Below are 21,807 nucleotides of genomic sequence, written 5' to 3'. Positions count from 1 at the left end.
CAACACTAATGTACTCTATGCACCTTAGTCTATGGCACATAATATTATTTTGCCTAAAAGACAAGGTGCAACTATAACTATGTTAAGAGAAGCTACAGATGTACAGCCACCAATGTGATCAATGCTGCAACAGAACAAATCAAAGCCTGCAAAGCATTGACAAGGTCAGTAACCGTGTGAAGCTAGAACACTAGAATTCAGATGCTTTAATCTCACTTACTGCAATTGCAGATGCTGCAAGCCCTGCTCTTTCCCTTGGATCCTTGAGGTGGTACTTCCCAAAGTAAAGAGCAGTAGCAATGTACCAGAGCAGAGGGAAGCCAAAGCCCAAGATGAAACTGGCAAGGTGAAGAAACACCAAGCACAGAATGATCAAAGAACAGAGCCAAAACAGATGGTAATCCCATGAAAAGTTCAGACAACAAGAGGATCATCACCAGGCCCATCCTATGCCGCAGCCGAAGCACGCCAGCGGCCGGTCGTAGATCCCGTCAAACTCGTCGAGATATCGATGCTGGAGGAGAGAGCATCCACCTTTATCAGATTGCTGTTCTAACTGCTGCTTGTTCTGTTGAGCTCCACCTACACTTGGAGCAATGGCAAGCTTCTTAGTGATGCAAGAACAGGTAAGATATCTTCACACATAAATATATATGATGTCTAAAATCTATCTTATCATGCAATCTTAGTGCATGTATTACAATTAGAACTTACCTCCTTCCATAGAAAGAACCACTCCAACAAAACCATCTGATTTGAGTTCCATATGCTTCACTACAAAGAGATCTTTTATTAGCTTTGCACCTGAAAGATTACATGACTGCTGTCTGAAAGCTATACAATTGTCACAGGAATTGCATGTTCGATTTGGCTCATCAAATCAGCATCTGTGTGCATCAAACACGTGATGTATGTATGCTTCATTACTGTGTCCTAATACATTGGGCCCTCACAACGAAGATTGTGAAGCATGAGAAGTGTCTTCAACGTATGTGAAATCTGTAAGACCACAGAGAAATGTCTCTGTTTGTTGTTCTTAAAAGTTATCAGCCTACTAAATTGTGCTGAAAATAATGATGTGAGGGTGAGATACATAAATAAAAGAACAATCTATTTCCAACTAGAATTTGCACGAGAATTTGGAGGGATGATATAATAAAAAATTACTTTATAATGATGTAAAAAAAAAAAAGATGCTATTTGTACATAATTATTTAGAACCCTATAAAATAGATGAATGTTTCGATTAGAGATCAAATCAGTGACTCTTTTTCTGTGAGAAGCAGTTTGTAGAACCTTATGAGGATACCCTTCTCTTCTTCCTCAAGAAACTAAACATCTTTGGTCAATTAGTAGGAGTGGACTGAATTCTCAGTCAGACACCCAATACAAGTCTTTTGACCATTACATTGCAAAGAAAACAAGATGTCTTCTCTACCCATAACAATCCATCACCCCATGTCTTGTTGAGTTCTTCATGACGTGACAAAAAGAATGAAAGAAGTACTTGTGTCTTAGGAGACATGGATATCAGAAAGGAAAGAACTCATAATTTCTTCTAAATGGGGGGAAAAAAAGGTAATTCACATAGTAATGGAAGAAAATGAGGAGATGCATCACCGGTGAGGAGTGAAGAAGAAAGGAAGACAGGAGTGCGGTGACTGAAACAACTGCTCTCTCTCTCTCTCTCTCTCTCTCTCTCTCTACAGTACGGCAATCACTGTGGCAACTGCCTTCATGGGTGGCAACTTATAACCATTACCAATCATCAAACGAATGCAAAGCCAATCAAAACACCATGAATTGATGATGATGGCAGATTCTTGAGTTCAAACCATCCCTTTCTTTTTCGACATCCGTTTGACTCGGGTCGAACCCGACCCGATCGAATAGATCTGTTAGGGTTTCTATGTCGACTCAAACTCGATCCATTTTAGGGTTGACTCGAAACTCAAATCCTAATCGATACTTACATAATCTTATTCCTAGTATGAATTCTCATGATCCACATCATGAAGAAGTTAATTTTATTGCATAAAGAGCTGTTTCATGTTTTTTAACCAAATCAACAAACACAAAGAAAAATATAAAAACAAAAACAAAAGTAGAATATGACTTCCATCATCGACCGAGCATCCAATTTTCCTAATATTCTTGGCATATGTGGTTTAAAGGACATGTGTTCTTCTTTGTCTTTTAATTCCAACATCATTTGTCCATAATCTAAAGCCAACTACTTTTCTTTATTTTGGTTATTTAAAATCTACTATTAGTAATAAATAAATAAATATTTAAAATATTTAAAAACATTATCCATGTTATAGTAATCATCGATTTGAAATCTTATTCGATAAATTTTTTTAAATATATCAACCAAGAATTTTGATTTAAAATCTTATTCGATAAATTTTTAGATATATCAACTTGCTTAGTTGATAAGAATTCTGAGTCTCGATGACAAAATCTCGAATCAAATCTCATTTTCATCTTTTTTTTATTTTTTGTTAAGAAAAAAACTAATGAAGCATTAAAAAAAAAGGAAAAAGAAGGCTATATGTATATATAGAAGAAAACAAACTGTCTTCTCTTATCACACCTTTTTCCAACTCGACAGCGAATCTTATCATATGCGTATGCATAGAACATAACGAAATGTAATCTACGTTTGGTATCTATCACCACAAATGAGGACGGCTTCCAAATCTCATCTTCAGTTTCTTCTCTCCCCTAGTCTAAGCTTCCTACAAATCCACCCATAATAGGTTTGTCGCATCCACTTGCATGGCAATCAACTTAATACTTGTTCTTTTTGTTCTTCGACTACTTTGATTGCCTTATCGTAACAGTAATAATCATACATAACTTCTTAAAGGATTATTCATTTTATCTCACAATTTAATGGTTTTAGTATTTCATTATATATGTTACTAAATTATTCACAAGCTGGAATAGCTCAGTTGGTTAGAGCGTGTGGCTGTTAACCACAAGGTCGGAGGTTCAAGCCCTCCTTCTAGCGAATTAATTTATATTCAATTTTAATACACAAATATATTATTATTGACTTATTTTTAATACATGTAAACATACAAAAATTTTAATCCATATAGCCAAAGACAAACAAACATGACTTATTTTAATCCATTTAGACATATAGTGGCTTTCTATTTGACATAAAAAGATTTTAATCGATGTAGAAGAAGATAAACATTTAGACATGTATCCAAAGTGAAATAAAGACTATTATTTAACTTATTACATATAAAGATTTTTTTTTTACTTATAAAGATTTTAATGCATGTAATCCAAGACAAACAAAGACTTTATTAATATTCAATTTTAATACACAAATATATTATTATTGACTTATTTTTAATACATGTAAACATACAAAAATTTTAATCCATATAGCCAAAGACAAACAAACATGACTTATTTTAATCCATTTAGACATATAGTGGCTTTCTATTTGACATAAAAAGATTTTAATCGATGTAGAAGAAGATAAACATTTAGACATGTATCCAAAGTGAAATAAAGACTATTATTTAACTTATTACATATAAAGATTTTTTTTTTACTTATAAAGATTTTAATGCATGTAATCCAAGACAAACAAAGACTTTATTAATCCATGTAGACATATATAAAAAAAATGACATGTCAAGAGTTTAATCTATGTAATCAAAGATAAACATTTAGCCATACAAATACTTTTTTCTTTACATGGAAAGATTTTTATGCATGTTGGCAAAGACAAATAATGATTTTATTATTTGACTTATTTTTAGCCATGTAGACAAATAAGTGTTTTTTTTTTTTTTTTTACCTACATAGATTTTAATACTTTATTATTTGGCTTAGGTTTAATCCATCTAGACATATAAAAACTTATTTTATATACATAAATATTTTAATTCATAGAGTGGACTTCCCAATAGCTAAGATTTTATGGGTTTACTGTTATTTTTCTATAAGAAAATCAAAACTAAGATAGACTATGTGTAGTCAGGCTAAGTAGGATATTGTTCAAATTTAACAGGTAAAGGGTATAACAATTGAAAGACACAATAATCTGACAGTAATCTACTGAGGATTGACATGACACATCTGCCCTGTTCTTTCTGGGCCACTATGTAACATGCCCATGTCATATGTTCCTATGTATGCATGCATCCAGAGGCATGAGATGGCAGCAGCCAGTGTGGACAATCATTACATGTCACATTTTCGCAGTTCAGCTTGTCAAACTTGTAATGGTGTGAGATATTATGAAAGGGATTTGAGAAATAACAGCAGCTTGAGAGTGCAGTGTAATAGGATACAAACATCAGCATGTTAAAGATGCATCATCACAGATACAAACAGAACTTCTAATTAATATGATGAGCTAACACTGACATAGAGATCAAATATGCTTTGACACAGAAAATATACAGCCTTGTTTGTAGTTATTTGAATTATGATTCTTCTCTAATCGATAGTCCAAAGATTAAAATAAGGGAAGGCAGCAAATATCCACCAAAGAACAACATATGAAAGCAATAATTTCTGATTCGAACCATCATATAAAATCTCTACTCATTTTCGACTCAAGCAAATGAGAGTTACCTAAACATCTGTGTGCCCGTTGCTATAGACGTGCGGATGACCGAAGCACAGGATGCAGATATATGACCTGAACAAAACCCAACAATAGATCACAATCCGATCGACCTAAATTTACATAAAGAAGAGAAAAAGAAGAAGATAATTCTACCAAAAACAATCCCAAAATTCCCTTACTTGGGGAGCTTCTTGGGGATATTGCTCCGGGAAATCGAGTTGCAACTGGTACTTATCGTTTTCATATAGCGTCCCAATCACTTCAATTATCCACCTTTAGAATGGATCAAATAGAGAGACAATCAACTGCCATCTAAGTGGGGACAAAAAAAATTGAACTAGCCAACCTTTGGGGAATTGGGAGACGACGGCCGGAAGACAAAATCGATGGAGGAAAAAGAGAAATGGAGAAGAGGGGTTCAACCTTGAGGGAGGGTGCGGAAGAGCTGGCAATGCTTCGGCGGCGAACGGCAACGCTGGAGAGCGGAGCCGAGGAACAAAGGCGTCCTTTTTAGCTGCTTACATAGTTTTCGTTGCTTCTCTTATTTCCTTCAATGGGTATAATTGACATTTTAATTCCTACAAATTAAACCCTATTCCAATTAAATCCTTAAGTTTGTCGAATTGTAAACCGAGTCCTTGTTGTATTGGAATAATTATCACTGCTCGAAGTTTGCCATATTTCTTGGGGACTGCCACAAGTAGCTTGCTTCACTGAATTCAAGTACTCTGTCAGACAACTTTCCGTAGAAGACATGTTCGAAGCACCCAAACAGGAGAATGAGTCAGCTACACAAACTAAGAACAAAGCATCACACAAACTAAGAACGAAGCATCAACTTCGATAAAACAAAACGATTAAGATAATGACAAAATATACTCGACTAATGGTAAGAGGTAAAAGAACAATTATAGCTCGAGAAAATTGGTAAATTATACAAATGAATTCTTTGCAAACATAACAATTCAATACAACTATCTAACATTTGATCAAGTTAGTATGACAACCATACCCTATAACTAATATGATAAATAGCCCCTTGTACCACATATATCATCTGGCGAGCACACTGCTATCAATAACATCAATTCTGAAAAGCATTTGCGACTATTAAAGTGAACGACCAACTCTCGTTCCAGCCTTCATGCACCAACAACTTTCTAATTGCACTATATCAGCAACAAAGTGGAACTTAAGACTCCACCTTCAACCAGGTAATAGAGCATGAGACTGGGAGTCAGCTTAAATTATCCGGCCCGAAGAACCAATTTAAGGGATTGAGAACAGAGTGGGGATTATTATTTGGCAACTGCAGAGCTCTGATGGCCGGGAATCAGAAACGAAATTCATACGTATATCAAAAGTGCTGTCAAAATCAAACGACTTGAATCCATACAAAAAAGGATCTTCCATCAATCTTACAGCAAATAAAAGTGGCCCACCATATGATCCGATAGCTCATCAACCAGGAAGCAACTGCCTCAAATTGTATCACAGGCACAGAAAATATGACCTGATCAGAACTCATTTGTCAATGGTGTTATAGTGCAGAAATCAGCAGGGCTATAAATTTTCACAGCTTCACAGAAGACAAAGAGGATCAGCACTTAAAGATACTGCTATCAGTAAAATATTGTGACAGGTTTCTCAATAGTAAGCACAATAACAAACACAACTTGATCATGAGCCAAAACCAACATGTAATAACAGCCTGCACTGACTTATAAGATCAACCAGATATAATCATATCAAACTGTGGGCCACCGGCAGTTCAGATAAAGCACAATCCTTCATAAAGTTAAGATTCCAATATGAGCAGGCCACTTGCGTAAAGGCTCAGTCTCATAAAGCTAAGTGATCGATTCAGAGGATTTCACAGCAAATGGACAGCATAGATTTTCAATCCCAGAGTCTTAACAGAATCACTGCATTGTTACCATGAGCTATCCTAAAATACCAGAGCATAAGGTTCGGGAAAACAAATACAGTTTTGACTGCTAACAACACAAGCATCAGTAGCGAACATCAAAGGATGATGGACGTCTGCCTCTATTTGGCCGATCATAAGGCCCAGGCCTGTTCCTGAAACTTCCACCACCATCATAACGTGCAGGCCCACCACTCCCGTATCTATCACTGCCGCCACCACAAGGTCCATCCCTCTCATAGCCACCACCACCTCTTGACCCTCCATCTCTGTCATAGCCACCACCACCACGAGGTACATCCTTCTCATAGCTTCTTTCCCGGCTGTATCCATTCTGTGGGTACCGATCAGGGCGCCCTCCATATCTATCACCAGAAAAACGATCCACAGGAGGCCCATACCGATCATTGGCATATCGGTCACGATCATTGTCAAATCGATCACGACCACCACTATATCGACTGTCCCTGCTGTCAATATGATCACGGTCCCCATATCGGTCTCCATCATAACGGTCATCCACATATCGGTCACTCAAGCGATCTGGTCCACCAAATCGATCCCCTCGGCCACCACCTCCACCAAACTTGGAACGAGAAGGGAATCGACCGCCACTACTTCCCCCAGCTGAAGGGCATTCACGTGCCCAGTGTCCAAGTCGTCCACACTTGAAGCATTCATCAGAGCGCCCTGCGGGTGGTGGACCATCATTACCATGATAACCTCCTTTGCTTCCTGGTGTGTATCCTCCACCATTGTAGCCATAGGTAGAGTCATCTGTGCTTATCTTAGGTTGAGCCTTATTCACTGAAATGACACGTCCGTCAAGCTCACGCTCATGCATCTCGCTGATGGAAACCTCAACTGCACGTGGATCAGAGAATGTCACAAACCCAAACCCGCGAGGACGACCAGTATCTCTCTCCAGCATGACCTACACATAAAAAGACTGCTAAGAACTGAAAGAAAACAAAATGAAGTAGGTGCACCATCATCCTTCAGACAGAGACAGACACAGAGATAAGATGATGACAATAACATGGAAAAGGAATTATATCAAGGCTACCCTTAGTGGATAAATTTTTGTTCTTTCTATACAAATGAAGGCCAGAAACAAAATAACTAAAAAATCAACTATTGTGTATAAATGCCTAAAGAAATTACATGTTATACCTAGGGATAATCAATAGCTGAATAGAAATAATATTTGTTACTGCATTCCCTATTATTTTAATATCATTCAAAGAATTCAGTCCGAGCAAATTATTATGTCCCTAAGTATTTTTAAATCAAAAAGTCACAATTGACAAATAAACTATAAAAGAAAATGTCAAAGAAAATATTTCAGCAGAAAACTACTCTTGGCACAAAAAATATGGCATATTTGTACTATATCATAAGAAAACTTTTCAATATATAAAGGCAGAGGACATAAAAAAAAAAGCAAGGTGATGTCATATTCAACAGATTTACCCACTGGAATTGCAATATGAAATCCCATTGTGTAGAATTTGGTTGGGAGGTATTATAAAAAAATGTTTATAGCTGTTATGTGGCAAAAATGCTGATCCTATACTCAACTTGCATGAATGATGACCACAAAACATGAAAAATGTTTAATGCAGCAGAAACATTTTAACAACTAATTGTACAGTTTTAAAATGAATATACAGGAACCAGTGAATATTGTTAATAAAAAGATAAAAAAAGACGTACAAAAGAACTCTTGTATCTTTAATCATGAAACAAGAGGATCAAATTTTGAAGATTAGTATCTTTGTAAAAATATTTGTAGCACTAAATTAGACATAAGAAGCTGCAGTATTAACAAATTAAACATGCCAAAGAAAAGCGACCAAGGAGACAAAAAAATGATGATATCGCTTACCTGAGAGTAACAGGATGTACCGGTTATGCGAACATGCATGTGACTCATTCAGACATCTCACTGTGATCTCTGTATAGGCCACAATCTACTATGACTAAAGCAATCCGTGCAGTGTCTTTTCCTACCTAATATATACATCTGACATTCACGAATATCCAGAAAATAGCAAAATCTTCATCTTATATCCAAGCAAGTGGCCATGTAACAAGCAAAATTCGACCAAACAATAACAGGTGTGAAACAAACGTCCTAGAGAACCATTCAGGCAATCATTGGTGAATTGATATTGCAAACACAGCAAGCATCAACTCAGGTGATATGTTATTGTTACAATGAGTTTAACACTTAATGGGATAAAAAGGTTCAATTCTTGTAACACCTTCTTTCAAACCTTAACACGACCTTTGCTGAATGAAACTAACTTCAGAAACAGCAGCCATAACAAACAGGCTCAAACATCTCAACTGAGTAATTCTAACAACTGCTCCACATCCAAATCCCAATCCATGATAAAGGATCTGTTGCTTAGGAAAAAACAACTGCAGCAATCTAGTGCAAACAATATGTAGAGAATCACATTCTGCAGCATGAATAGTTGAGCAGCTCCAGAGGTACATTCAGATCTCTCAAAAGACTACAGAAGACACCATAATTCAGATGTGACTGACCCTGTGATCAATTTTGAAGCAACTTTTACCATCAAACAAAAAATACAGTATCTATCTGACAGTTTGTATAACACAACCATCTGTTCCATTTGTTCCTCTTCCTCTTCTAACTCAAATACAATCCCGTAAACAACATTTCACCAAATACCATCCAAAACTAAATCAGCAAGGATACATTTAACCATTAATCTTCCCACAACCAGTGGAGTTTTACTCAGTTCCATGATCTCAAATTGTCACCAAAATCATTTTCTACTGCCAATTTGCCTTTCAAATAACAAGGCCAGTGTCTCACTTGCCTAAGTTTTACTTTAGCAAATTGTAAAATGCCTTTAGAGTGTCAATAATTGTTCATATTTAGTGGCATACATTGAGAAAAGTTGTGCCCTAGTCCCAGAAATACTAACAGGAAATTTTTTTAACAAGAACATTAAAGAGAAAGAGAGAGATATACATCAGAGAAAGAAGTGATGCAAGTTATAGTTGCAATCGATGCGCATGTTTATCAACCATCAATGTGCCAAGTCTGCAACATTTATTATGACAAAGATCAAACACCCTGGTGCACATTGTGCTTATGAATACACATGGAATGTTAAGGCCATCACTCAGTGCCGCCAAGAAACCATTCATCGCTTAAGCAATTTAACAGGCATCATGGAATTTTCTAAAAATCCTCAGCTGAAAGATCAGAGACTGCCGAGTTTCTCACAATGTACTGAGAGAGGCCAGCCATCTGAAGAAATGGTCAAGCATGCACCTGAACCTTCACATTATGCATCCTTTATCCCTTTCGGTGCATAATAATAGATAAATCAATTATCCAAAAAATCCACTCCCTCTCAATTCCAAGTTTCACTTAAGCGCCTAATTGTACTAAACAAGACTTACACAAAACTAAAATTTTTCATTGATATGCAATGCAGAGCAGAGAACATTAAACCAAGCAGCCTAATCTTTCCTCAAAATGCTGCATGGTGCTGATATTAATCCACAAATATAGCTGAAACTGAAAGAACCTAGCAAACGTTTGATTACATATACTGCATTTCAGACAGTGTCTTGGCCAACAAGCATCTCATCAAACAATAAACAAGCCTTACATCACCACCACGGGCATGCAAGGTGAATTACCTTATATACCTGTCTCAAATGGGCAAGCCATCAGGGTACGACATAGATGTAATATTAGTGAAGAGTATCTATCTGTCAATGTCAAAAGCCAAAACAAGCAATTCAACCCAACTTATCTCTTCCAGCCTACTGAAGATTGACTGCTCCATATGAAGATCTCAAGGCTCAAACCTCAAAGAAGCAACTTATCAGTGACATGCAATGGCATCAACCAGCACTAAGCTCATAACAATGGCAAAATGACAGCAGCGGATGGCATTATCCTCCAAAAAGACCAAACTAGTAGAGGTGTCTATATCTGCTCACTGATATAGCCAGATAAAAAGCAAACCTTCTTTTATGCTTACCAGCTTGAAGAACACATATAACACGTCTCCTCCTCACATACACAAAAGAGTGGAACGGAGATTGATACTCACACAAAGCCAAGAAACGAAGGAGGTCTCACCGTGATACATAAGAAGAAAGTATGGAGTCAATGAGAAGGACAAAGATAATAATACAATAAATTGGTACAAAATATACAGTCTCACAAAATAGACACACTGATAGAACATCAGCACTGCCATGTTATGTTCGCACAGATAATAGAGGACATCTATTTTATTTACTTAGGTACCGCTTGTTGCATGGAGAACGGTAATATCCTTAAAGATTGTATTGAAGTTCAAAAACTTCATAATGAAATTAAATGCCAAATAAAGCATCAAAGTGTCTTTCTTCAGCTACTAAACAAAAAGAAACCTATGAACCATCTTAAAGATATGAAGATTCAGACCAAAGGCAGCTTAGTTTGTAACAATTTTACGAAAAAATAAAAATATATCACAGTTTGCAGTGTTAATCACAAAATCATAAAGAATATTTTATAGTGTCAATCATTTTTTCTGATATCAGTCAGAGGCACCAAACAGATGAAGCAACAGATGTATCACAAGAAAAACCTAATCGAATTGCCGAAAACATTGGAGGATGAGGGAGCGGTCCATACTTGAGTCTCGATAACCTTTCCGAAGCGACTAAACTCGGCCTCCAGCCGCCTCTCTGTTGTGTCCCACGATAAGCCTCCGACAAAGATCCGGTTTTCTTCCTTCGCAGACATCTCTGCTTCTGTTCCCTCCAAAGAATCTACAAAAATAAACAACAAATTCGAAAAATAAAAAAAATATCGTTCAAAAAGAACCTAGAAAACAATCATAACAACAGAAATCCAAAATGTAACGATCCCCCACTCGACGCACAGGGATCCACGAGGAAGAAGCCAATACCCTACCGAGAACAGGCGGAGCGACGGCCGAAACCCTAAAAGCCAGAGCGAGAGCGGCGTAAGCTTATATAGAACGACGAATTTTCGGTAGAATGCCTCGCGGTATGAATTTAATCTTAAGATGATACATAATTAGGCCGGTTTATAAGTGGATTTCGCGTCCTGGTCTTGCCCTTATTGAACCGCTCGGAGTTCTGGTCGAGTCACGTTGAGAACCAACCACTTCGAATTCGGATCGAGTCCTGTTCGGATTGAACCGCCTCGACATCGAGTTTGAGTCCCGATAGAATGAAATAATTGCATATTTTATGTATTATTATTGACATTGCCACTAATACATATAAATAGGATTAAAAAAATTAGTAGAATTTGAGATAGAATTTGGATTCTTGATCGTTATCCAACGGTTCGTACGAACCCGACGCGCACAGAACACACTGGAGTTTTCTTGACGGCGCGAGAAGGTGGTCGCCCGAGCGTCCACGTGTCTTGTACTTCCACATATTAGCCGACTCCGGAACGTTCCCATCCTTCTCCGACGCTTCCCGATCTCTCTCTCCCTTCCGATTCCTCTGTATAAAGCACCGATCTCTGCATTCGATCCTCCACAGCAAGCGGTTCACAGTCGTTTCTCTTCTTTGTTATCCGATTGCCATGGCCTCAGCGTCTACCTTACCAGGCCTTGTCCTACGCCCTTCTCCTCTGCTTTCCGGGCACACCTTGCGCCGGAAGCAGCGCCAGCCTTCGACAGTAGCATTTCCATCGCCTTCTTGCCGTCGCCGGCTCTCGGTATCGGCCTCCGCGGCGCCGCAGAGCAAGGAGACCTCCTCCTCCATCGACGTGCACGTCAACAAGGACGCTAAAGCCGGGAACGGCGCCGCCATAGAGCAGCGGCGTCGCCGGTCGGGCTTCGACGTCTCGCCTTTTGGTAAGTAGTTTGCTTGATGACTGCCTGTTTGTATCCTTCGAATTAAGGAGACAACTTCACGGTCACTATATCTGCAATCTGTTTCTGGAACACCGAAGGTTTGGTTGATGCTATGTCGCCCGTGAGGACAATGAAGATGATGCTGGACACGATGGACCGGCTGTTCGAGGACGCGATGTCCTTCCCCGGGAGCAGCACGGGGGAGATGAGGCCGCCGTGGGAGATAAAGGAGGAGGACAACGAGATCACGATGAGGTTCGACGTGCCGGGGCTGTCGAAGGAAGAGGTGAAGGTGTCGGTGGAGGACGACGTACTGGTGATCAAGGGGGAGCACAAGGAGCAGGAGCCAACGGCGGCGGGGGAGGAGTCCAAGTGGAGAGGTTGGAGCTCCAGCTCCTACGACTCCTGGTTCCTTCTCCCCGACAACTGTGACAAGGAGAAGGTGAAGGCTGAGCTCAAGAACGGGGTGCTGCTGGTCGTCATCCCCAAGACGAAGACGGATCGCAAGGTCATCGACGTTGAGATCCAGTGACGCCATGGAAGCTTTGCAGATGTTAAGCTCCTACAAGGCTGTCATGTTAATTTCCACTCTTAATCCTGTGTATGCAGTTTCTCTGCTCTGGTAATATATTATTACGCCACTAACACTGTGCTGCACAATGATACTTAGGCATGTGATTTGTGTCGGAGATTTTATTTTATTTTTAATATTAAAAATTCCTACTTACTAATTTATTGTATACAATATTTTTTAAAATTAAAAAATATTGTTTTTATATGACTTAATTAATGTTTTATAATTTATATATTGTCACACATAGTTTGAAATGCACTTCAAATTTAAGGGGTGTATTTGTCTAAGAAATGATTTTAAAATAAATTAAAAATTTAATTAAAATAATGAGAAGATGTAATTTTGCAAAGCAAGAAGATAAGATGGAGATCAATTAGAATATGTCTTTAAATGAAGGGAATATAATCCTTATAGTATTTCAGAAAATAAATTATTGGCTTGCTGTAGACTTTGTGTTGATCAATAAATGAGGAAGTCAACATCGAAGTCAAAGATTTATGTCAACCTCTATTTTCCAGATATTAAAAAATAAATAAAATGGAAAATAAAAAAATCCTTTGCTCCTATTTTCCAACCGCGAACTCCTCACCACTCTTTCGCTCCAAGCGATGGAGCTCTCCCTCCACCTCCTCCTCCTCCCTACGAGTCCCTCTCTGGACACCGGTAGGGCTCCGCTCTCTCCCCCTCTCTCTCTCTCTATCTCATTTCTCGATCTTTTGGTGGTTTATGCGTCCGTTACAGTGAGATTCGCTGCGAGGAGGTTTCCCAAGAGGCGGCCGTTCGTCTCCTTTACGTGCCGCTGCTCGAGGGATTCGCCTGCGCGGCCGGAAGAAACCAGTGCTGTCTCTCCCGACGGGAGGAGGTGGTTCTTGGGCTTTCTCCTCGCTTCTGGTGAGCACAAGTTCTTGATCGCTCCCTCCTTGTGTGAAATGGGAGATCGTGAAGATTGGCATGTTTATGTACTTCGATGGGAATAGTTAGGGTCTGAAATTTTGCTCCTGGATATATGCCACCGCAAGAAACAGGTTATTTTGATCCAAATTTGGGTTTTTCGCTTTTGCTATAGTGCTCGAGTTTCTTGAAGACTGGAACTTGACAATTTCCCATACCTTTTGAATGAAAAGCTCAATATGTGATCAGATAAACTGTTTGGATGAATCTGAAAGTGTTATTAACTAGGGGAAGAATCTAAAGCCTACGAAAAGGAAACAGAATACCAGTGTTACTGTATGTAGGATATGCCATCGAATAGATAATTTTGAAGTGTTATATATGGTCAAGGGATCCGTAGCTTATGCATGTTAAACCTAGAAGATGATTGTCTTGGAGGAATCGTTAATTCAAAATTATTAATTCACAATCTGAGAAATATAAAAGACGGTTTAAATTGCATAATCTTGAATGGTTATTATTTCTTGTTATAACGTAGTAGTAGATACTTTTGTGGGATGATCTGAAATTAAAATTATAGATGCATGATAATTCAGACCATGATTGCTTTCCAGGGAGATTTCTGAATCTATTGCATAGATTAGAACACTGAACATTTGGCTATAGAAGTGATGTTATCATCATAGGACGTTGGCATCTGAATTTGTTGTCGCTTAGATTTAGAGATACAGAATTGATTGTGGTAGAGACATGGTGGTTTTACCTCAATACTACTACACCAACAAAGCCGTAAAGTCCCAATTGGTTTTACCTCAATACTGATATCAAATTAGTTTTTAGTGTCTCAAGTTTTAATGTAGAGATAATGTATCATGCACACCCATCTTCATTTTTCTCTTCTGTGTGATAATTAACTAATCTTGGTCTTACGTTATTTCAGCTTCCGGACTCAATTTTTGTGGTGATGCTGAATCTGTATCCTCCAGCAGGAGAGCTGTAAGAAAACCTTAGTTCATTGCTTTTTTTTTGTCAACAAGGAGACCGTATTGAAATTTTCTGTTAGAGTTTTTTATCTCTCATTCCTCTACAGCTTAGATCGGCAAAGGTTCCTGAGACCGAATATACTACTCTACCAAATGGCCTCAAGTTAGTAACAGCCATTCAACTTATGTTATAGCCTTATCGTTCTCATAAACAATTGTAGATCTGTAGTCAGTTTAAGACTGTAATTTAGAAGAAATAATGCCTTTTCTTTTCATCTTGGTATTCATTATTGAAAGTGGATTATATTATATTTCATATGTGTGTTTACACATCTTTTGACTAAAATGAGTTCTTCCGTATTTACTCGCCTCATTCGCATGTGTATTTTCTATTGTCTAGTTCTTTCATTGTTTTGAGCTTTTCTTGAATGGTGATGGATTTTATTTGTCGTAGTTAGTTTACTTTATAAAACTAAATATTAAGGAGGTGAATCATTAGTTTTGATGAATTGGATCAAGATTGTGATAATAACATCTGGGGTGCCAACAGCAGTACTATGAATTGGGATGTAAAAAACTGTATCACTGTTTTGACGGGACAAGTGATCTGAGACCCAGCAACCATGATACATTATATATTAAAAAGAAAGACAATTATCATAAAATTGACTTATACTGCAATTTGATTCGGAATGAAGGGAACTATAAATGGTTAATCATTATTCCACAGGACAACTTGGCTTTAAGCTACTAAAGCATGTTGAATTTGCTTTAGTAGCTTTGAGCTCATGGATCATAGTATGGGTTGGCAATATATCTCTTTTGCATATGATCACATATATGGAAATTTTTTATTATTTCAAGACATCAAACTATTACTATCCTTTTGCATATTTGTCACAATCTTGTTTAATTTTGTTTGCAGTTTCCTCTTTTTGTAAGTTCAGAATATACATATTTTGCCATGTGAACTGTTTCCAATTTTCCTGATCTTATTACCGCTTACTAGGTACTATGATATAAAGGTTGGAGGTGGACCTAAAGCTGTGAAAGGATCACGAGTCACTGTATGATTGTTGTCCCAAGCATTTTCTGTGAACTAATTATCTTTTGCCAATTAGAAATAAAGATTATGATATTTGAATAAGTCAGTAACCATGGTGACAATAAGAGATTTTTTGTCTTGGAGGATGCTATTGATGAGAGTCTGGTATATCAACATATGTGTAGTTAATAACAGAAATTAATAGCAAACAAATAGCTGTTTATGTATATTGATCATTCCTTGTTCTTATTTGAGTGGTAATAGTATATTCTAAAGAGAAGTTGTCAACAAATCAAGACTTGCATATCTTATATTATTGAGCTGTACCTTGTCAGTTAGAATAGAAGCTTAATTGTCGAGCATATCCAGTAATTGAATATTGACATTCTATTTTAATAGATCTGTGGAAGAAAACCTTGTTCTTATTCTCGTGGTATACATGTTTAATCATATATTCTAAAGGGAAGTTGTCAGCAAATCAAGACATGCGTAATTGTGTATTGAGCTGTACATTATTGAGCTGTACTATGTCAGAATAGAAGCTTGATTGTCAAGCATATCCAGTAATTGTGTATTGACATTATCTTTTAATAAATCTGTGGAACTAGACTTAAAAGTTTTCTCTTAATATATGTCTTGTCAATATTCAAATAGTTTATATGGTTGGAACATGCAAGTTTGTTGAGGTTAATCTTTTAATAAGGATAATATAGCTTGCTTTAACACACCTTTTAGATGATAGTTGCTCTTGAGCTCTTTCTATACAGTCCCCGTGCATTACTTCTAACTAGGTTTCTGTCTTGAGAGCCTTGAAGCATCATGCCATTCTACTGTTTCGCAGCATCTAATATGGATGTTATTTAATATCTATTTAAAGTATGGGATCTGCACACATGTTAAGGGCCATATGTGATTCACTTTCTTAGCAAAGTGGCCTAAATGAACTACTGAAGCTTCTATTTATCTCTTGGAAGTTTCGAATCTATATAAAACATTGCATGTAATTTATTGCTCATTCAATCAGTTCACATCATTTTGTTCATGTCAGCCTTCTAAATTTCAGATATCCAACCTGCTTATATGATGCTATTTAGACTAGAAATAAAAGATTCACACTTTATTTCTTCATCTCGTCCTTCCGATTTCCTTTTATGCTGCATGCTTTTAGTTTTTTACAAGATGAATGAAAGTTAAATTTCTCACTGCAGTTACATTATGTCGCCAAATGGAAGGGCATAACATTTATGACGAGTAGGCAAGGGCTTGGTGTCACTGGTGGAACGGTACTCTTTGCAACTCTTCTATGCTTTTAGTTCTTTGACAATTGATACATTATAGTAACTGCCATCCGTATCTGTGTATTGTGACAAAACACAATAAATATGATGCTTTTTTTTAGTTCTTCTATGCTTTTTTTTTCGGTAGTTTGAGTTGGAAGTGACAAAACCTATAGGAAATTTTATGCTACTACAAATATTTGCATCTGATTAGTTTACCTACAATTTTATGTAGTGATGAATGACTAAAGCATCACTAATTGCAGCCCTATGCTTTTGATGTTGGTCAATCTGAGAGAGGAGCTGTCCTGAAAGGTTTAGATTTGGGGGTCGAAGGAATGAGAGTGGGAGGCCAGGTCTGTATTTCCTGTTGTTTAATTTAATTATCTTACTCGTTCAAAATGATTTCTGTGCACTTATACCTTTTTGCTGGAATATGGACAACCATATAGTTTTTACCTTACAAGATTGTAGAATGTGTATCTTCTGGATCCTTGAATAATTGCATTCCATTTTATCAGAAGTGATCCGCATGGAGTTAATTTTAGATAAGCTTGAGAACTCAATAGTTTTCTCATTTTACATGTGCCCAGGTTCGTACCAATGCAGGTTTTAGGGAGGGACAATATATGCTATCTGACTAAACCATACCTTACCACTAAATATAGTGAGGTTGTTTATTTCTTTCCCTATATGGTGTCCTAAAAATTACTGCTATGAGTGACTAAAACCACCATTGGCCTTAAAATAATAATTCATTTATCAATATCATATATAATACAAAAGCAAACTGTTTGACTAATCAGCTAATGTAATAGTTCAGTTGGTTTAGTCTTGCTTGATATTTGGGTGCATGATAATCGTTCTCATGAATTTGTTTATCTTGACTTGGAAGTTTGTAACTTTAAGCTCTGCTTCTGTGCATTTTTTTATCGGTTTCTGGTTATATACATAGGAGGCCCTCTTTTTTTTTTTTTTTGTTAGATGGTAACTCTTATTCTCGTACAATCTATATTCTTGGAACTTTGGGTCATGTCTTCATTTCAGTTTGAGAAATTGATAATGTCCTCAATGATGACAAAAAAAAAGGGTAGACAATGGGGAAACAAAGATTGTAGACTAGTAGACTCAACCAAACAGATGTTTAATTAAACATATTTTTGGACCTAATCTCCTTTCCTTTGGAAAGCAATTTATGATCAAGCTTCTGGAGTTTAAGAAAATTGACAGCCTTTGGTAATTGATTCTGTTCAATCAGTATACTCGAAATGGTTTCTGAGTGCTTTTGGTTCATTTACTAACTAATGGTTACATAAACTTCAGAGATTGTTGATAGTTCCTCCTGAGCTGGCTTATGGAAGTAAAGGAGTCCAAGAGATCCCTCCAAATGCGACAATTGAGGTTAGCAGAAAATCCCATTTGAAGCCATCAAGCTAATTATCTATTCTTTCCTTGTGATATGTCCAAAAAAATAAATCCTTAAGAATGATATAAATCACATAAAGTTCTAGGAAATGATTTTCGATATGAAACTTGAAGGCAAAACTAATAGCAAGTTCCCTGGACATATTTACACAATCATATCTCTAATTGGTAAGGTGAAGGCATACCAGTGTTTCTTTAATCATTCTTAGAATGATTCAGTCACCTTTTTGACTTTCTTATCATAACATTCGCAGTTGGATGTTGAACTTCTGGCTATCAAGCAAAGTCCATTTGGGTATGTGCAGTCGCAAACAGCCGTTTCATCCTTCTTGCCATGTTTCCTTTCTGCCTGTAGCCTCACAATTTAATGGTTGCACAGGTCGGGTGCGAAGCTTATTGAAGGCTGAAAGTGCATGCCCCCATTGTTGGTTGTTGGGTCTTTCAATTTCAAGCTACGCCAATTTCCTCTTTTGTTTCCGTTTTATCGAAGAAGGTTCAGATCTCCGCTGGTTTGCAACTTTTATTTGGTCTCTCTGATCCTTCTTTATGTGGATATGTGGCTCTCCTCATATGATGCATGAGGTTCTGCTATGCCCATAACTCATAATTATCACTTTCATCAACCTGTGTTTTCGATGGTGCAATTTGGGCATTTTGATTTCAAGGAAATAGAATCATGGGCATCCTTATACACAGTATATTGTGAAGTTTGATACTTTTGGTGGTATTAATGATTTCATGTGGGGCTTTACCATGGTGTGCAATTTTGGACTGTCTTAGAAGGTTAGCTTGATGCACACTCTGGGACAAGATCATGCAATATGAGATCAGAGGCTGATTCCTGCAGTAACCTTACCGGTACCTTCAAACTCAACTTAGAACTGAGTAAATTGTTGATGTATCACCTCATCTATATGCTCATCTGTATTCTTCATATACCATCCGAAATGATTAGTATGCGAAGCATAAAGTGTGAGTAGTTCATAACAAAAGTGTAGCAGAAACTTGAAAGAAAGGTTGATGTATTACCTCATTGATATACTCATCTGTACTCTTCATATACCATCTGAACAATATCTGAAATGATTAGAATGGAGTGAGTAGTTCACATCAGAAGTGTTGCAGAGACTCGAAAACTGTGAAGCCTGATGATGAAAGCAGGAGCTCATATCTTTAGCATTAACAATCAAAAGGATGACAACGGAATCACTCTCTCAGATGAGGTTATGCTTCAGCCACTATTATCTTTTGTCATTTGAAATCAGCATACAGCTTCGAGGGAAAGAGGAAATGGAGGAGCGGTTGGTGGCCGCCTCAATCACTGACCTGTTGAAGACACCAAAGCCCACTTTTGCTTTTTACGAGTGCCATCCCCAGGTATACTCCTCACACTCCACTTCTTAAGTGCCCCACTCATCTCTAACTTTTCCACCTCCTCATCGCCCCCCGTCATCTCCGCGCCACCACCGGCGCTTGGCGAGGAAGAAGAGAAGAACAAGTGCAGTGCAGCCATGGTTCCGATTCTGGTAGCTGCTGTTCAAGTGTTAGTCGGGCTGGTGGGGGTGTCAGAAGGGCAGGGGCTGGTCCCTGGTGTCATCATCTTCGGCGACTCGACCGTCGACGTCGGCAACAACAACCACCTCCTCACTCTCGTCAAGGCCGACTTCCCCCCCTACGGCAGAGACTTTCCCCACCACTCACCAACCGGAAGGTTTTGCAATGGCAAGCTTGTCACCGACTTTGTTGGTATGCATCCGACTCTTCCTCTCCATTCTTTCTTTTCATTACTGCAAGTCTTTCTGTGAACTTTACATACACAATCTGCAGTCGAGGTCCTTGGATTCACGTCACACCCACCGGCCTATCTCAGCAAGGAGGCTACAGGAAACAACCTCTTGAACGGTGCCAACTTCGCCTCTGCGTCTTCTGGATACTTGGATGCTACAGCAAGTCTCTATGTGAGTGGCTTCCTGAATCCTTGTCATGTTGCAGAGGCCGGAATGATTAGGCGATGGCCGTGTCTTTTTGGCAGCAAGCAGTCTCTCTGACACGGCAGCTGCGATACTTCGAGCAGTACCAGGCGAAGGTGAAGAGCATCGCGGGAAAGGCGACCGCGACGGCGCTGTTCGCGGATTCCATCTACGTGCTGAGCGCCGGAAGCAGCGACTTCCTTCAGAACTACTACATCAATCCCTTGCTCCGTGCGATTTATAGCCCGGATCAGTTCTCCGGCTTGCTGCTGCAGTCTTTTACCACCTTTGTTCAGGTCTCTTCTTGATGTTAAGATGAAAGCATTCACGTAGCCACATCTACTCCTTGTGCTTCCGTCTTTTCATGCAAACTATCGGAGATCACCTTCTTATGCAAAGAAAGCCGGTAGTTCCTGTTATTGTTTTGATCTCTGGTTACCAGCATTCACGATGAACTCCTCCATGGATCAGGAGCTGCACGACATGGGAGCAAGACGGATCGGGGTCACGTCGCTGCCACCCATCGGCTGTCTTCCGGCGGCCATCACGCTGTTCGGCGGCGGCGACGGCGATGCCTGCGTGGCGCGGCTCAACGACGATGCGGTGGCCTTCAACGAGAAACTCGACGCAGCAGCTCGGGCCCTCAAAAGGAACCACGCCGACCTGAAGCTGGTCGTCTTCGACGTCTACGGCCCTCTGCTGAAGCTGATCCGCAACCCCGCAGACGGTGGTACGCATCTCCTCCTCCGCCCATTGCATGGTAGTTTCTTGGGCGCATGAAGGCGAATGACCTGTAAAGTTGTGGATGGCAAAGGTTTCTTGGAAGCACGGAGGGCGTGCTGCGGGACGGGGACGATCGAGACGTCGCTGCTGTGCAATGCAGCGTCCCCGGGGACATGCGGCAACGCCACGGGGTACGTGTTCTGGGACAGCTTCCATCCCTCGGAGGCGGCGAACAGCGTGTTGGCCGACGCTCTTATCATCCAAGGCATTGATCTCATCTTCTAATATACTGCTGTGTAATCTGGCTATCTATCTTTGCTTTCACATCATGATCATAAATTTCTCTTCGGAAGTGACTCCTCTCTCTCTCTCTCTCCGCCTAAAAATAAAGAAAGAAGCAGACGACCACATTGTCCAATTTCTCAGACGTTGAAGGTGCAACAAGATGACGGTGGGGTGTACGATGAATCACCATCATCACAAGTGACTACTAGGAGTAAAGTA

The 21,807-nt window shown here is 38.8% G+C and overlaps 5 protein-coding genes and 1 non-coding gene across 9 annotated transcripts; 4 read left to right on the top strand and 2 right to left on the bottom strand.

The window, feature by feature from the left end:
• Positions 1–92: 92 nt before the first annotated feature.
• On the bottom strand, positions 93–5,352 carry LOC135611939 (uncharacterized). The gene is made up of 6 exons (XM_065107589.1): positions 4,783–5,352; positions 4,609–4,675; positions 715–774; positions 438–582; positions 221–338; positions 93–146 (listed from the first exon to the last, which is right to left on the bottom strand). Exons 3-6 carry the CDS (start codon positions 764–766, stop codon positions 93–95), a joined length of 369 nt encoding a protein of 122 aa, XP_064963661.1. The 5' UTR covers positions 767–774; positions 4,609–4,675; positions 4,783–5,352.
• TRNAN-GUU (transfer RNA asparagine (anticodon GUU)) lies at positions 2,943–3,016 on the top strand. The gene has a single exon. It is a non-coding gene; the product is annotated as a tRNA-Asn (tRNA).
• Positions 5,353–5,487: 135 nt separating the features above from the next.
• On the bottom strand, positions 5,488–11,590 carry LOC103975708 (glycine-rich RNA-binding protein RZ1C). Of its 4 annotated transcripts, none has more exons than XM_009390757.3 (3): positions 11,494–11,590; positions 11,212–11,348; positions 5,488–7,464 (listed from the first exon to the last, which is right to left on the bottom strand). In XM_009390757.3, exons 2-3 carry the CDS (start codon positions 11,320–11,322, stop codon positions 6,616–6,618), a joined length of 960 nt encoding a protein of 319 aa, XP_009389032.2. In that variant the 5' UTR covers positions 11,323–11,348; positions 11,494–11,590; the 3' UTR covers positions 5,488–6,615. The 4 variants fall into 4 exon arrangements, with proteins under 4 accessions (XP_009389032.2, XP_009389033.2, XP_009389034.2 ...); XM_009390758.3 differs by having other exon boundaries at positions 11,462–11,524; XM_009390759.3 differs by having other exon boundaries at positions 11,489–11,511.
• A 439-nt stretch (positions 11,591–12,029) lies between these two features.
• LOC103975709 (small heat shock protein, chloroplastic) lies at positions 12,030–13,060 on the top strand. Its single transcript, XM_009390761.2, has 2 exons — positions 12,030–12,415; positions 12,514–13,060. The coding sequence occupies exons 1-2, from the start codon at positions 12,142–12,144 to the stop codon at positions 12,945–12,947; spliced, it is 708 nt and encodes a 235-aa protein (XP_009389036.2). The 5' UTR covers positions 12,030–12,141; the 3' UTR covers positions 12,948–13,060.
• A 451-nt stretch (positions 13,061–13,511) lies between these two features.
• Positions 13,512–19,308, top strand: LOC103976290 (peptidyl-prolyl cis-trans isomerase FKBP16-4, chloroplastic). The gene is made up of 10 exons (XM_018822083.2): positions 13,512–13,652; positions 13,731–13,880; positions 14,821–14,876; positions 14,971–15,026; positions 15,873–15,930; positions 17,117–17,191; positions 17,452–17,541; positions 18,509–18,586; positions 18,865–18,905; positions 18,990–19,308. Exons 1-10 carry the CDS (start codon positions 13,598–13,600, stop codon positions 19,015–19,017), a joined length of 687 nt encoding a protein of 228 aa, XP_018677628.2. The 5' UTR covers positions 13,512–13,597; the 3' UTR covers positions 19,018–19,308.
• A 145-nt stretch (positions 19,309–19,453) lies between these two features.
• Positions 19,454–21,655, top strand: LOC103975710 (GDSL esterase/lipase At5g03810). The gene is made up of 5 exons (XM_009390763.3): positions 19,454–20,356; positions 20,438–20,568; positions 20,643–20,876; positions 21,052–21,310; positions 21,395–21,655. The coding sequence occupies exons 1-5, from the start codon at positions 20,122–20,124 to the stop codon at positions 21,586–21,588; spliced, it is 1,053 nt and encodes a 350-aa protein (XP_009389038.2). The 5' UTR covers positions 19,454–20,121; the 3' UTR covers positions 21,589–21,655.
• The last annotated feature ends 152 nt before the right edge of the window (positions 21,656–21,807 follow it).

Source organism: Musa acuminata, chromosome BXJ1-2, assembly GCF_036884655.1.
Source record: "Musa acuminata AAA Group cultivar baxijiao chromosome BXJ1-2, Cavendish_Baxijiao_AAA, whole genome shotgun sequence".
In the NCBI taxonomy this organism is placed as follows: Eukaryota; Viridiplantae; Streptophyta; class Magnoliopsida; order Zingiberales; family Musaceae; genus Musa; species Musa acuminata.
The sequence above is the reverse complement of the archived record's forward strand: the minus strand, read 5'-3'. Positions and strand labels throughout refer to the sequence as shown.